Below are 16,066 nucleotides of genomic sequence, written 5' to 3'. Positions count from 1 at the left end.
CTATATGCCGGGCGGCGCGGGGAGATGGCGGGCTGCGTGCGCGAGAAAGAGTCAGCCAGGGGGCCCAGCTGCCCTTCTCCGGCACGACCCTCTCCTGGAGTCCCGTGGACTTGAAGTCTGAAGGCTCCTCGAGTGCATAGAGATGCCTCAGCCGGGACGACAGCGTGGGGATGGTCGGCGGCGCCCCCTGTCCCAGGCCGCGGTGGCGGCGCCGCGACCCCGCCCTCTCGCGCCTGTCCTTTCCTCAGCTCCCAGCCTTTGCTGGGCGCCAGACCCGGCTTCGCAGTCCGGCAGTTCTCCTACTGTGGCTCGTCACCCCCGGGGTCCCGGCCTCCGCGGGCTGGGGCCGCCGCTACCGCGGCAGGACGGGGAAGCGGGCCATGGCGTCCTGCGTGGGGAGCCGGACCCTGAGCAAGGATGATGTGAACTACAAAATGCATTTCCGGATGATCAACGAGCAGCAAGTAGAGGACATCACCATTGACTTCTTCTACCGGCCGCACACCATCACCCTGCTCAGCTTCACCATCGTCAGCCTCATGTACTTCGCCTTTACCAGGTGGGGCGGCCCGGCGGTGCAGGGGGCGCGTCCAAGGGCGAGGGAAGAGGCGGGAGGGAGGGTGGCAGGGAGGATGGCCCGGCATGGCTCCGGGTGAGGAAGCCGGCTGCCTGCTCCACGCGCACGCACTGGCAGCCCGCTGCCCACGCAGCCCCTCCGCCCGCCCGGCGTCTCACAGCACGGTAGCCTGCTCCCCCACCCCTCAATGCTGCTTCTCCATACAGCGCCTCCGGTTACACCGGGAACGCACGCGAGTCACTTAGCACGATCGCCCCCCCCCCCCCCAATCCCCACCCACCACACTCAGCATCGCTCCACACAACATCACGACGCGGGGCCCACCTCTGCACCGCTCCAGCCCCCGTCCCTACCCAGTACACCGCGTGAATCATCTTGTATGCACCACTTTTAGCACACACCGCTACACATACGAAGCACCCCAATCCACAGCGCCTGCACGCACCATACATAGGCCCAGGACACAACCTAGATCGTTTCCTGTGGAACTCCGGTATCCGGCGTGTCCGTAATAAAAATCCACATGTGCGCCACATACACCGTCTTTCCCGTGCAGCACTTCCCGTCTGCATTGCACACAAGTAATCCAGCATAATCCTCCCCCCAGCCTCAAACACTACCATCTGTACCACAGCACAAACTGCCACTCTAAACACACACATCACAGCGGACCTTTCCCTTCCAGCACAGCCCAATACCCATAACCTTCTGTGTACGTAGCTGCACAGACAGCAGCCCGCCACATATTACGCAATCTATACCCTGCTCACTCTAACATACATGCTGAAATGTGATCTTGTCCAGCTATTTTAATGGTGCCTAGTATATAGTAACTGCTGTGTGTTAAATGAAACACTTAAACCTCACACAGCATAACACAACTCTCTTACTCCCCTGAAAACATATACATACATTCTAACATATACCTGTTCATAGGAGCTGCCCAGCCCAAATCTTGAACACACCTCATGTAACTCTATGGCACTGCGCCTGTAGCCCCTCATCCCTAACCCAGGGAACTAATTTATCCCTGCTTCGTAAGGGGGTACATACCGGTGGTTCCTACTTAGAAGAATTTGTACTTTCTGAATGAACCTCTTTAAAGAAAGGAAAGTCACACCTCCCTCGCCATTGTGGCTTAAAAGGCCAAGTTAGAGTAGTGTAGTTTTTGAGCCACACTGTTGGTTTCAAAACTGGCTGTGTGTCCTTGGTTAAGTTGCATAACCTTGCTCTGAGCCTCAGAGGCCACACTTGTAAAATGGTGATGAAATATGTACTTATCTCATATGGGGTTATGAAGATTAAATGAATATATGTGAATGCATTTAGCAGAGTCCCTGGTGCACAATGTACAATTCATGTCAGTTACTTCTCTCCCAGTATTTTTATCCAACAATCAAGGTCCTCTGTCAGGGTCAGCAGAAAATGTGTAGGGATATATATATTGGGTAATCACAAGGATTGAGAGAACTTCTAGTATTTGGAAGGAGGAGCAGTTAAAGGATACTAAATGTGTTGTGACATATGTGACAGCTCTGTGCAACATAAATTGCCTCCTACACAGTCGTTTGTGTACACACACAAGTGCGGTTGTGCCTCCCTTGGGAATAACCGCAGTTTTTCGAATCCTCATAAAACTAATATCCTGCCACATCACACTTGTTCCTTACCTCCAAGATTTACTTGACTCTTGGTTCTTGTTATGTAAGTGTTTATCCATTTGAAAGAATCTACCTAAAGATATAAAGCTTAAGTAACAATTACTTACTCTTTAATGATTGAGGGATCTTGCCACTATTACTATAAAATCTGCTAAGATTGTGCAACAGGATAAGACCAGACCTTTCCACAGTACCTGACCAGACCTATTTCTAGCTTTGGAGAGAAATCAGTCATGTCGCTAACTATGGTTACTTTCAAATACTTTGTTATGTTGCCTCATTTTAAAACTTAATAGCTGTGTGACCACATAATTTTGCTAGGCCTCAGTTTCCTTATCTGTATGTAAAATGAAAATATCAGTATATTAATCTGTCAGGATTATCTGTCATGAGGATTAAATTCATCTTTTTAGATAATCTGTGTTTAGCTCAGTGCATGGCAAGTATTAAGTGCTTAATAAACATTAGTTGTTATTATGATGTGATTTCACTGTATGCTAGTGTTTTCTTTTTTTTTTTTTTTTGAGATGGAGTTTCGCTCTTGTTACCCAGGCTGGAGTGCAATGGCGCGATCTCGGCTCACTGCAACCTCCGCCTCCTGGGTTCAGGCAATTCTCCTGCCTCAGCCTCCTGAGTAGCTGGGATTACAGGCACGTGCCACCATGCCCAGCTAATTTTTTGTATTTTTAGTAGAGACGGGGTTTCACCATGTTGACCAGGATGGTCTCAATCTCTCGACCTCGTGATCCACCCGCCTCGGCCTCCCAAAGTGCTGGGATTACAGGCTTGAGCGCTAGTGTTTTCTAAGTTATATTTGTTATTGAGTGAGTATCCTCAGTAATTGGGAAGAAGGATAAAAGCATTAGAGAAATAGACAATAGATAACATAATACCTGTTTCATGTTAGCTTCAGTTTAACTTCATCTTATATGTGGGTTTGAAATAATGAAATTAGTGAGGGAGTTTCTTTGGAAATTAGAAAAATAATTGTAGTATTTTGTTTTAAATAATGAGAAGCAAGAATGAGTCATTTGTTTCAGCCTTTAATATTATTCTAGGTCCTTTCAAAATAGATTTCTCTTTCTGTCTTCTTATATAGAAACTCGCATTCGGCCAGGCACGGTGGCTCACGCCTGTAATCCCAGCACTTTGGGAGGCTGAGGCGGGTGGATCACAAGATCAGGAGATCGAGAACCTCTTGGCCAAGATGGTGAAACTCTGTCTCTACTAAAAATACAAAAATTAGCCAGGCGTGGTCGCCCACACCTGTAGTCTCAGCTACTCAAGAGGCTGAGGCAGGAGAATTGCCTGAACATGGGAGGCGGAGATTGCAGTGAACCAAGATCGTGCCACTGTACTCCAGCCTGGGTGACAAGAGCGAAACTCTGTCTCGAAAAAAAAAAAAAAAAGAATAAATAAAAAAAGGAAAGTCATATTTTTCTGAAATTTCCCTTTACGTCATATTGCCAAGGCAGTCAATAAATTGCAGCAGTGGAAGTATTAAAAAATGAATACGAATTTTAACAGCTTGTCCAAAATAATAGAAAAACTATAATCTGAACCTCAGACTATGGCCTCTTCCAAAAACATTAACCATTTTATTTCTTCCACTAATTTCATAAAGACACAGAAATCACATAATGAACTAATTAGTAACAAGTTTCACTTTATATAAAATCATAAGCACCATTAACAGAATTAGTATAAAATCTCACTCATTTTGGGGGCATTACAATAATAGCTCTGTCTTCCTCCGTAAAGACGGAAAGTAATGACTTCTTAAATGAAAATTTATCCTATGCTCTTTTGTAATGATTAACTCCAGTACCCTATACTTATTTCATAAGGATTTTAGTTAGACAATTGTTTGGTGCCATTCTTTCTGTAAAACTTAAAAAATATGTCTTAAGGTTTGTTTTGCCCAGACTAGTTGTCTAAGAGAACAAGGAAGAAAGTATACTTTTGGGATGTCATATAGCCAGTATGTGAGAAACAGTACCTGGGTACTGTCACATGCTTCAGAGACCCAGAAAGAATTTAAGATTACAGAGGATTAGATACCTTGTACTGAAGTCTGAGACAAATTTGGGTTTGTCCAGTAGTTCTTTTGTTAGATGGCGCTTAGGCCAATTCCCTGTTAAACCGTAGTGTTTAAATCTCCTGTCTTTATCATCATCATTAAAAATAAAAGTTAGATACTACCTAATCATTTTCCTATTTGAAAAAGCTTGTTTCTAGCCTGGGCAACATGGTAAAACCCATCTCTAAAAAAGAAAACAAAATAAAAATTAGCTGGGTGTGGTGGCATGCACCTGGAGGCTGAGGTAAGAGGGGCACCTGAGGCCAGGAGGCAGAGGTTGCCGTGAGCTGAGATCACACCACCGTATTCCAGCCTCCCCTGTACTCACTGAACAGAGTAAGACCCTGTCTCAAAAGAAAAGCAATTTGCCACATTTTAGAATAAGTAGGCTGGGCACAATGGCTTACGCCTGTAATCCTAGCACTTTGGGAACCAAAGGTGGGAGGATTGCTTGAGGCCAAGAGTTCAAGACCAACCTGGCTAACACAGCAAGACCCCATCTAAAAGTACTATTAAAAAATAAATAGTACTTTTATAAATAACTACTTACACGTATGTCTTAGAAGTTTGTTCAGCCAAAGTAGGGAAAGGAAAACTTGTCTCAAGCTCAGAGTATAATAATTACCTTTAAGATACCCTCATATTTACTCTGCATTCAGAAGTTGGTAAACTTGGAAATATCGAATGGGTTTAGTTTAAAAAACTCAAGCTTTAGATATAGAAAACACCAAAAGCTATTAATTCACATTCAAAGCAGCCCACCTCTTCTTAAGAGGAACCTGCCATTGACCAGTAGAATCAGCCTTTGTTAGCACCTGTCCAACAAAAATTGTTACTTACCTAGAGGAAATTGCCTTTCTGTGGATTTGTGTACTTAAGTGATCATCAGTTTGTCTATGCTTCATTTCTCCTGGTTTAGAACAAAGGAGACAGACAAGGGCAGAGAAGTGGACAGACCTGATTGATTGATTTGTTAATAATGGTTTTTACTTAATTTCTCTTATTGCCTTTGGAATTCCAGTTCACCGTCATATCATTGGGGCATACTTCTGGCCACCTGTATTGGATTGTTTATGGATATTTGCTAGCCTTCCTTGTTCTTTCCCTCTCGACCACATAAATTCCCATTAGAAAATGTCTTTTGATACTGCTGATTCAGTTGTCTTGATCCTGTTTCCTTTATATACATCATGTTCCTTTTCTCCCAGTAACAAAAGGCCTGCCAGCCCTTGTTCTGTGATACTAGCAGTGGTAAGTGATCATCTATAGCAATTGTGGGCTAGGATTAAACCAGCCCAGGAGGTGAGCATTGTGGTAGGTTGCACCTGAGGTCCAGTTATCAATGATTGTTAACATTTCTTTTCCCTGGTTACTATTTGAGTCAAATTTTTTATTGAACTTAATGTTTTATATTTTTTCTTATACTTATTTCCACTTTTATGTCCATAATACAATTTCTAATTTATTAAAGGGGGAAATGTGCCGTATGTTTCTTTGGGATCTTCCTCAGTGAATAGGCACTTGGGTGACTTAAATATTTATTTGGCTTAGATGATGCCTTACCCCACAGAGACTGTATACCTAGGAACTGCTGCTTTTCAGACTCCTTTTAGTAAGCAGCGTTTGTTCAAATTCATCTGTTCTGAATAAACTGTGCTTAGCATTTTAGATGTAGTTCTGTTACCAGATGTATTACAATTTATCTTGTGACATAATTCCTATTGCCCTAGATTTCTGTAGAGAAGTTACAGTTTTTCAGTCTTAAGTAATCCAAAACCAGGACTAGTCCAGTCATCTTGCACTGCTTCCTCAGCCCTGGCATCCCATTTAATTCAGTTAATTCATTTCAACAGTTCCATAGTCCTCATTCCTTCTAGCCTAGGTTTCTGCCAACCTGGAGTTCACCATCTGGTTTATCTTCACCAGGTCTGATTGGGCCCTTATAGCTTTCAGGGCTGTTCTCTTTCCATTCCCAAGCCTTTGCTCAGCAAACTTCCAACCCTTTGGGATCGCTGACTCCCAGGCCCTGGCTCCCCCTCCCTCCAGTGCTGCCCCTGTGATCTTTTTAGACAAACTCATGGTTCCATTTTTCCCCATTTAAAATTCTCATTTATCCAATAAGTACTTTAAAATGTATCACGTTTCTCCTCCTTTAATTGATAACTTATCTGTAACTCCTCACAAGGATCATGACTTTCCATAAAACGAAATTAGTATGATATTAAAGATAATACCAAAGCTGGTGGACATCTACTGGTATTCAGTAGATGCCTGTCACCTATGGGAAAGTACTAGCTGGACTCCAGGGTCCTTTGTTTTGGAGTAAGTCTACTTTCCCACTCCTATCCCTCCCTCCACACACAGCCCACCCGACACCCAGCAGGCCCTAACAACTCACATGTCCCACACCTAGGCAGGGCTGCCGTCTCTCAGACTGGAAGTCACCTCATGCCCACACATGAGCCCTTGGTGTCCTTCACAATCCATTGAGATGGTTCCCCTCCAAGACATCTTTCTCAATTGTTCCAAGAAGCACAGAGGAAGAAATGTTTATATCCTCCCAAATACTTGTGATTATTGTATCTCTCATGTCATAATATTTGTTTCTGTGTCAGCTGCTTGAGGCCAGTTATCTTAATCATCCCAAGATAGACATCCAGTAAATGCTGAAATGAATGGGATGCATGAAATCATTTATCCAATAAGAATTTTAAAAATTATCATCTTTTCCTTTAGTTGATATCTCACCCATAATTTTTTTTTTTTTTTTTTTGAGACGAAGTTTCGCTCTTGTTACCCAGGCTGGAGTGCAATGGCACGATCTCGGCTCACCGCAACCTCCGCCTCCTGGGTTCAGGCAATTCTCCTGCCTCAGCCTCCTGAGTAGCTGGGATTATAGGCATGCGCCACGATGCCCAGCTAATTTTTTGTAATTTTAGTAGAGACGGGGTTTCATCATGTTGACCAGGATGGTCTCAGGATCTCTTGACCTCATGATCCACCTGCCTCAGCCTCCCAAAGTGCTGGGATTACAGGCTTGAGCCACCGCGCCCGGCTTCACCCATAATTCCTGACAAAGATCATAACTTTCTATAACATGTGATTAATATGGTATTAAAGGTAATATCTAAGCTATTTAACATTGGTCTACCATGTAACCTGGGATTAAATTTTGTATTGGGAGAGATGGTCCTTAACAGTGACTCATCTAAACATGAATCTATAGGTCTCTATTTTGAGAACTCATATTAAAGGCAATGAGGGAAAAGACTAGAAAGGGAGAGGGACAATTGACCTAGAAGCCTTAGGAATCATAATAAAGGCTAGACATTCCTGGCTGCCTGACCCTAGGGAGAAAGATTTGTCTAAAAGATTGTAGGTGAGTAAATGGAGTTTGCTGTGGTTTCCTGATGTTACCACCCCTCTGGTCAAATCCCTGTACTCAGATATTAAATTGACACAGAATCAGAGTCGGAGTCTGAAAATTCTTTGGAGTGCAAACTTCCTTCTTTTTTTTAAACTCAGGGCTTTCCTGACACTTTTCCTGCTAAGATGTTGTCTCTTTGGGTAGTTCCCTATCCTAGTTGAAACAGTGCTCTGGAGAAGAAGCCAAGCTGTTATTGGGCTTTTAGATATTTGCTGATGGTCTCAATAGCCCTCTGTAGTGAACCCTCTGCAAGGGGACAGGGAAATCGCTGCCAGCGGACCCTGTGGGTCAGGCTGAGACCCCCCACTCATGTTACCTGATTTGCTTGGCTTACTCTGCCATATCATCTTGCTCATTCTTGCCACCAGCAAGTAGATGTCTGCTGTGTGCCAGAGCATTGTGCCAGGCACCAGGGCTACCTCGGGGAAATGAGGTGGGACTTGTGCCTTGGGGAGCTTTTTCACTTTAAGCTATACATTTGATATTTTCTTTTTTTGGAGTCTTGCTATGTCTCCCAGGCTGGTGCAGTGGCACGATCTCGGCTCACTCCAGCCTCCGCCTCCCAGGTTCAAGCGATTCTCTTGCCTCAGCCTCCTGAGTAGCTGGGATTACAGGTGTGTGCCACCACGCCTGGCTAATTTTTGTATTTTAGTAGAGACAGGGTTTTACCATGTTGGTCAGGCTGGTCTCCAACTCCTGACCTCATGATTTACCTGCCTAGGCCTCCCAAAGTGCTGGGATTACAGGCATGAGTCATTGTGCCCGGCCACATTTGGTGTTTTCACAGTCTATGGTCAGTGTTATGCTGGAGCACTTCAGGAGCACCTCCTAAGTTTAGAGAGGGAGGAAGACATTGCCTCCCTAAGCTTGTCTATTTGTGTCCTTATTGGAGAATGTAGAATAGCAATCTTAACCTAGAGCCAGCATTACAGAAGCCCTCATACTTACTTCCACCCTGCCTCTATTTTTGTGTTACTGTGGGCAAGATAAACCAAGAGCTTAATTTTTCTCATCCTTCAAACAAAGATAACATTCGCCCTGCCTTCCCCACAGAACTGTGGAGTGGTTAAATAAAATAACAGTTATGAAAGTTCTTTGGAGTGTTCAGGGCAGTGCAGACTGAGTCATTTTGAAGTTAGTATCTGTGGTAGACCCAGAGAAGAAATCAAGGAGGTGTCACAGCATCACAATGGAAAGTTTTAAGTCCTTATTTTTTGTTGCTGTGAACCGAAATGTCTTAGTTGAGCAAGTACCTTTATGCCAGGAATTACCAAGATGAGGATTTGGCAGCCCACGCCACAAGTCACGATCTTTCCTGAGAAGCAGGAACTACATTGCAGCCTCACAAAGCTGGGGGAGACAGTTATAACCCCACCAAGGGGCCAATCACAGGTGAATGCCTGGGCTTTTTTGGAGTTTGTCAGAGATAGTTTCTATACATGAAAAACATTTCTTCAGGGCAAGACTATACTAAGATAATGTCTCATTGTCCTTTTTTATCTTGATCCACTCAAGAATAAGGGCCGTGTCTCTTCATCTCAGCCCTCAAAGCCCTACCCAATGATAGGCATTAACAAGATGAAGGAATGAATGGACATAATGAAGAGCATTCAGAGCTTGTGAACTCATGATAATAATGGACACTAACTGTGCCAGGCACTGTTTTAAGTGCTTTACATGTGTTATTTAATCCTCACACAAGCCTATGAGGTAGAACTCTTACCATCCTCTGTTTACTGAGGAAGAAACTGGGACATTGAGAGGTTAAGTAATCTGCCCAAGGTCACACAGGCTGGTGGTCTGGCCCCAGCCTGTAACAGTCACTGCACTGTATGGCCTCCTGCAAGTGAAAGAGCTTGTACTTTGGGGCCAGGCCCTATCAGTAAAATGCAGATTATGATCATTTCCCACTTTAGGGTGTTAGGAAGATTCAGAGAGCTAACACACAAAGCCACTGGAATATAGTGGCAATCCGTGGGTACTAGATCTTTTCCCCTCATTTGGTGTCCACTCATGTGGACTCTGCAGCCAAGTTCTGTTTCATGATCAGCTATGGAAAACTCAGCATGCGGTTAAATCTCTGGATTATTCAGGGTTCAGAGAGGAGGGACTCACACCAGGCCTTATAGAATGGACCTGCGTACTCTGTGGCCAGAAGGGAGTTGGGCATCCTCACCTGCCAGGCATTCAGTTCTTTTTGTGCACCCCTACCACAGACTGGTAAGGGCTGTTCTAGATGAGGTGGGGACACCCTCTCTGCTCTCGAAACTCAGTGTGACATTGGGCCCTCTAGTCTGATAGGACTCACAGGGCTTCGTAAACTCACTCTCCTTATCTTTGATTGTGGTAGTTTGATCTTCCCATACTGCATAATTTCAGTTTATCTAAATACCTCACTGTCTTCCATTAATACATTTTTTTCCTAATTTGACAAATATAAAACTGCCAACTTTTCAGACCCAGCTGCCATTTTATTCCATTTAATCAACATTTTTTCCCCTCTGAAACTAGGCCATCCATTTAATCCTCTTTTTCTAATAAAATTGCTCAAAATTTACAAAACTGCCATTTCATTGGTTTTATATCCTAATGTATTACTCATCTCGTTATAAATTTAGTGCTGATATATATTTTCAAGCATTTTGACTGGTAGATAATTTTAAATAGAGACTAATTTACTGATTTTCCTTAGCTACTTATTTGTGGTTAATAATAACCCATTAATTAAAATTTTAATTAATGTTTTTAAAGAGAATGATGTATTCACGTCACTTGAAATCCAAGATACGTCAAAGGATCTGGGGTGAAGTCTCACTGCATACTTCTCCCCAGCTCCTCATTTTTCCTCTTTGGAGAAAACCAGTGTCATCATTTTTTGGGTGGATTTTCAGTGACATTCTCTGCAGATATAAGCACAAATTATAAGCTACTTACCCATACACATTCCTCCACCTTGTTTTGCTCAAATAGTTGCTTATTATACCCACTATTCTGCAATTTGCTCTATTTACTTAATGATACCTTTTAAATTATTCTGAGTCAGTTGATTCTTAAAAAGCTTCCTTTTTTTTTTTTTTTTTTAAATGGCTGCCTAGCTTTCCACTGTGAGACTGGACTGTGATTTATTTACTCAGTCTCCTTCTGGTGGATATTTCAATTGTTTCCAACTTTTTATGAATACATGTGATGCCATAGTGAACATTTAGGGATATATGTCATTTTTGTATGAATGAGAGTTTATCTGGAGGATAAATTCCCAAAAGTAAAATTGCTGAGTCACAGAGTATATACATTTGTAGACTTAAAATATTGCCAACTTGCCCTCCATAAACGTGACTTCAGTTTATACTGCTACTAGCAATGTATGAGCATGCCTGTTTTCCTGTTTCTTCATAGCCTTCCTAGCTCAGTCATTAAAGTTTTACATTTATCAATAGGGTAGATTTTTAAAATGGTGTCTATTTTAACTTACCATGAATGAGGTTGACTATCTTTTCACTTCTGAGGTCCTTAGATTTTTTACTCTGTGAACAAACTCTTCATATCCTTTCCCTGTTTTTCTATTTGTTTTTCTATGTTTATTTGTTGTACTTTCTGTTCATTGATTTTAGGGAAAATGCTTTGCATATTAAGGAAATTAGTCTTTTGTCTTGATATGAGTTGTAAATTTTTTTCCCCAAGTTTACCTCTTTTCCTTTGATTTTGTTACTGATTTCTTTGCCATGTGAATTTACCCCTCTTCATGATTGCTGATGGCTTTGCTTTGAGGTTCGTTTGTTTTTTTAATTCTCCAATTTCTTCCAGTATTGTTTTTAATTTTTTGAATCTTCCAGATTATAAAGTATGAGTAACGGAATCAACCTTCTTTTCCCATGCAATGGTTGTTAATTTCAGCCTTGCTTTTAATTTGTATCCTACATATTGTATGTCCTGTCAATGTCTCTTATACCAACCCTGTGCCTCTAACGTAAGTCAGGCTGATTTAGGATCACAGATCATTATTTCATGAGACAGCTTGGCTTGAGGCAACAAGCATTGTCTTCGGTGTCGAAGCCGACCTGGTTTTGAATGGCAGCTTAGCAACATCTTACCTATACAACCTCAGACAAGTTACTTAACCTTTCTGAACTTTTACAACCTCATTTTATAAAATGTGGTTGATAATACTTCATTTTGCAAACGTGTGACCATTAGAGATAATGTTTATAAACTGCCTGTTCGGTGCCTGAAACACAGTAGTAGATAAATGGGGGCTATTGCTATTGTCATCATCATTCCCAATGTCAGCAACGTGATGTCAGTCTGAATGAGGACATTGTATGCCCTCAGTGTGCAGCCATTCTTAAGTAAAAACTGGTGCTCCTGGAAATTGGATGTCGGACCTCCCTACCTAAGCCAGAAGGCATCACAACTACCCTAGTAAAGATCACACTGGCATTTTGAGGGCCATGTTTATAACTTCTGGGCAGAGATTCAACTGTTAGGTGTCTATTAAAAGTGCACTTCGCTGGAAGGTAAAAAGTGTCTGATTATGTAGTCTGGTTTTATAAGCAGGTCTATGAAATTAAGTCAGCATTAGTTTGTTAGTGCTGTTCGGACATATAATGATCTAAGAAATATTATATGATCTGTATAATCTCATTTCAGAACCTATTCAATCCTGTCCTACATCTAGTGGTCCCCCAGTTTTTAGAACATAGAAGTCTTCCTTCCGCTAGGTTTTCTATTTAGATCTGAAATTTAGTTCCATGTTGTTTTTCTATTTTCAGGGATGACTCTGTTCCAGAAGACAACATCTGGAGAGGCATCCTCTCTGTTATCTTCTTCTTTCTTATCATCAGTGTGTTAGCCTTCCCCAATGGTAAGTGATGTCATGTGTTACCACATTTCTCGTATGTGTTGTGCCCTTCTAGTTTTTTTGAGATGAGTCATCTAGAAGATGGAATAAAAAAAAATAATCTGAGTTTTGTGTAGGGTTTAGGTGCACAGGCTCTGGAGGCAGACTGCCCATTCTGTCACTTCCTAGCTCCAGGGAAGCCCCCTAAGAGTGCTAAGAGTGCTTCAGTTTCCTTCTATAAAATGGAGATCACAGATAGGTATGGTTGTGAGGGTTAACTAAATTGGGGCATGTTAAACATTGTAAATATGACTAACAAATTATAAATGTGATTTCTCAATAAATGTGGTTCTTTCTGTGGCTGTTTTTGTTATTATCAGATGAGTCATAAAATACTCCATTACGGCTGAGTTCTTCGTTTTTGCTAAGGACAGGGTCAATGCTATAATGAGTATTACTTAAATGGGTTGTCCCGAGTGATCTTTTATCACCACAAACTTTGCTGATTATGCATTTGGGATATGAATTTTCATCAGCAGGAAAAAAGACAATTATTACTGTGAATTGTGCCCCCATCATGATTATGGAGTGAGGCAAAACTTTTGTTTAAAAAGCAAGTTTGGTATTCTGTCATGCTCACAATTCATCCCTTTCCTCCAAATTGTTCCTTAAAAGTTACTGTCTTTTTTCTTATTCCCTTTCAGTATCTTCCCAGTAGAATATTCTCTACTTGTTCTCCATAACCATTTATTTTTATTTCTTTTTTGTTTTGTTTTGTTTTTTTGTTCTCTGAAGTGAATGAATTGAACCAAATCTCCATAACCATTTCTAAATGCTCACTCTTGTCTTCTATTTTTTTAAAAGGATATTTGAAAATTGTTCCAGTCTTTCTTATGGGTTATTCTCCATAACCATAGGCCAGCCCTACTTGGGTTTTAAATGTCGTGCTTTAGGCTGCATTTCTTCTGTGACTGCCCATGCTATTCAGTAGGCTATCGTGTAATATAAGAAGCTCATTATGAATGTTATCAGATGCTACCTGGAAATGTTCCATGTCAAGGCCTTCAGGCTTCCTAAGATGGTAGCAGTGGAATTTTGTTCTATTTTCTGAGATACGAGTCATCTAGAAGAAGGTAGATTTAAAAAAAAAAAAAAAATCTGAGTTTTGCATCATAGTTAAGAGCATGGGCTCTGGAGGCAGACTCTTATGTGGCACTGTGTTTACAAGAATGTAGTGGTTTTAGCATGTAGCAGAGTAGCATAATAATCACACTGATAAAACCATGACTCTGGATCCCTCAGAGAATGAATTGTTCTACATAGCCAAGTTATTTGGGAGCTGAGTTTAGCTCTCCAAACATGCAAGCTTTTACGTTAAAAGTTTTTTTTAATGAAAATCTGCATACCTTATGCAGATAAGTCAAGTGTAGTTTGCCTTTTTCATAAGGATTGATGGTTCTGGTAATGCTCAGTTATCAGGGTATCAAGACAATGTATGCGTAATATGGGAAAGTCATGGAATGAAGGGGTGTTGACCCTACTATAGGATTTATTTTATTTTATTTTTTTATTTTTGGAGATGGAGTCTTGCTCTTGCCCAGGCTGGAGTGCAGTAGCTATTCACAAGTGTGATTACAGGCCACTGCATCCTCAAACTCCTGGGCTCAAGCTATCCTACCTCAGCCTTCTGAGCAGCTGGAACTGCAGGCATACACCACTACACCCAGCTAATTTTTTGTATTTTTTGTAGATAGAGATGGGGTCTCACTGTGTTGCCCAGACTGGTCTTGAACTCTTGGCATCAGGCAGTCCTCCATCCTCAGCTGCCTGGGCAGCTAGGACACCTGCTATCAAATTTGCTGAAAAAAATTCCTGATGTCAAACAACTGTTTGGCTATTTGCCAACTTTCCTTTCCCTCCCATTGAATTTTAGGTTAGGGGAGAGCTTGGGTGTTATGTAGATCCTTATCTCCTTCAAGAGTGCCAGCCAAAGGTGGGTTTCCTGAGCGCTGGGTCCTGGCCTTTCCATACAAAGGTGGCATATGGATACAACTCAAAGCAAGGAAATGGCAAACTCTATCTCGGGTTACATACCAACTCAATGCAAGGCAGACATGTGGAGCCTCTAAAATGTGACTAGGTGACTATTCACATGGTAGCGACAGTTTATTCCCCTTCCCCTCAGCCATTCTGCCTTCTGCATCCTGTGATCTGCTGCTTCCTTCTTTGTCATCACTCAGTGCTATGACCATTTCTCTTTATTTCTCTTATGTCCTCTTTCCTGTCTTTGTTTTTCCCCTATCAGTCTGTCATGCACATGTGCTCAGGAAACTGATCAGTGCAAAGGTATCAGGTCTGTTCTTTAAGTCTTCAGCTTTCCTTGACTGTGTTACTTGTTGCTTAGTTCTCAAGGGTTTCTTTTTGGCTCTTTATAAACAATTTGCTGTTTCTGAGTCCAGAGCTGTTTTAGAAGTATGAAGGTTCTAAAAGATTAGTCTCCCAATCGCTGTGATTTTTACAGCCATCCCTTCTCTGAGTCTTTAGCAGGAGCTGAGTATTGGGGCTTCATTAGCAGTTGTTTTTCTTGAGGTACCAAAGGCACTGAAGGTTATGGGATTAGATCTATTCGATGTAACACTTTGTGTGATTTCTGCTGACTTTGCCTCTGTTCCCCAATGAAGTACTCTGATCTTCAAAGTTGACTTCACCTGCTCAATCTCTCATTGTGGGACTGTGCTTTTGTTTTGATTTTGGAAAGATAAAACTGAAGCTTGGTTTTCTTATCCTGGCTGCATGGACTTTGTGAAATACACAAAGTGGGGAGGAGCCATAGAGCTCACCTAGTTCAGCCGTCTCAGTTTACCAGTGAGAAGGCTGAAATATGCCACCACGTCCCCCACCTTTGATGTCAGCAGGGCCGCAGCTGTGCATTTTCCTTCCTCAGTGCTGTTCTGGTCATATCTCTTGTTAGGTCCTTTATCTCTGCAACATGCTTTATCTCTGACTTTCTCCCGTAATATGTTTCTATCTCCTCCTGTTTCCCTTTTTTTCTGTCAGTCCCTGGCTTGTCTTTTCCCCCAGGGTGGGGTCTTAGTTGGCCTGGACCTAGCATGCTTTGCATGCCACAGGAGGTGAGTGGTGACTGAGCGGATGCTTCTCCGTTGCCCATGTGTGTCTGTGATTGGCAGGAGCTGACACATTGATCTAACCCTTCCTACTTTCTCCTGTTTCTACTCTATTTCTGCCTTGCCGTCCTTTCCCCTCCTCCCGTGTACTTACACACACACACACAGACACACGCACCATTTACCAAGAGGCAGACCCTGCCAAAAATAAGGTTTCAGATAGGTATGGAAGCTATAAACAAGGAGGATGACAGCTCAGTGTCCTGTGCTGGAGGGACTGGGACATTAGTCAGCGAAGGGAGGACATGGATTCTCTTGAAGCCACGTGTATATAGCACACATACTGTGCTTACCTCATT

At 42.3% G+C, this 16,066-nt stretch overlaps 1 protein-coding gene across 3 annotated transcripts in view; it reads left to right on the top strand.

Moving 5' to 3' along the window:
• Positions 1-234: 234 nt before the first annotated feature.
• PTDSS1 (phosphatidylserine synthase 1) overlaps positions 235-16,066 on the top strand; it is a 74,233-nt gene continuing 58,401 nt past the window's right edge. For 2 of the 3 annotated variants that reach the window (XM_074386834.1, XM_039464624.2), the window contains exons 1-2: positions 235-559; positions 12,515-12,606. In XM_074386834.1, the coding sequence (XP_074242935.1) occupies positions 381-559; positions 12,515-12,606 (271 nt within the window). In that variant the 5' untranslated portion in view covers positions 235-380. The remainder of the gene's footprint in view (positions 560-12,514; positions 12,607-16,066) is intronic. The other variant, XM_039464623.2, reaches the window with a different exon arrangement.

This window comes from Saimiri boliviensis, chromosome 15, assembly GCF_048565385.1.
Source record: "Saimiri boliviensis isolate mSaiBol1 chromosome 15, mSaiBol1.pri, whole genome shotgun sequence".
In the NCBI taxonomy this organism is placed as follows: domain Eukaryota; kingdom Metazoa; phylum Chordata; class Mammalia; order Primates; family Cebidae; genus Saimiri; species Saimiri boliviensis.
Note: the sequence above shows the minus strand (reverse complement) of the source record. Positions and strands in the feature narration are given on the sequence as shown.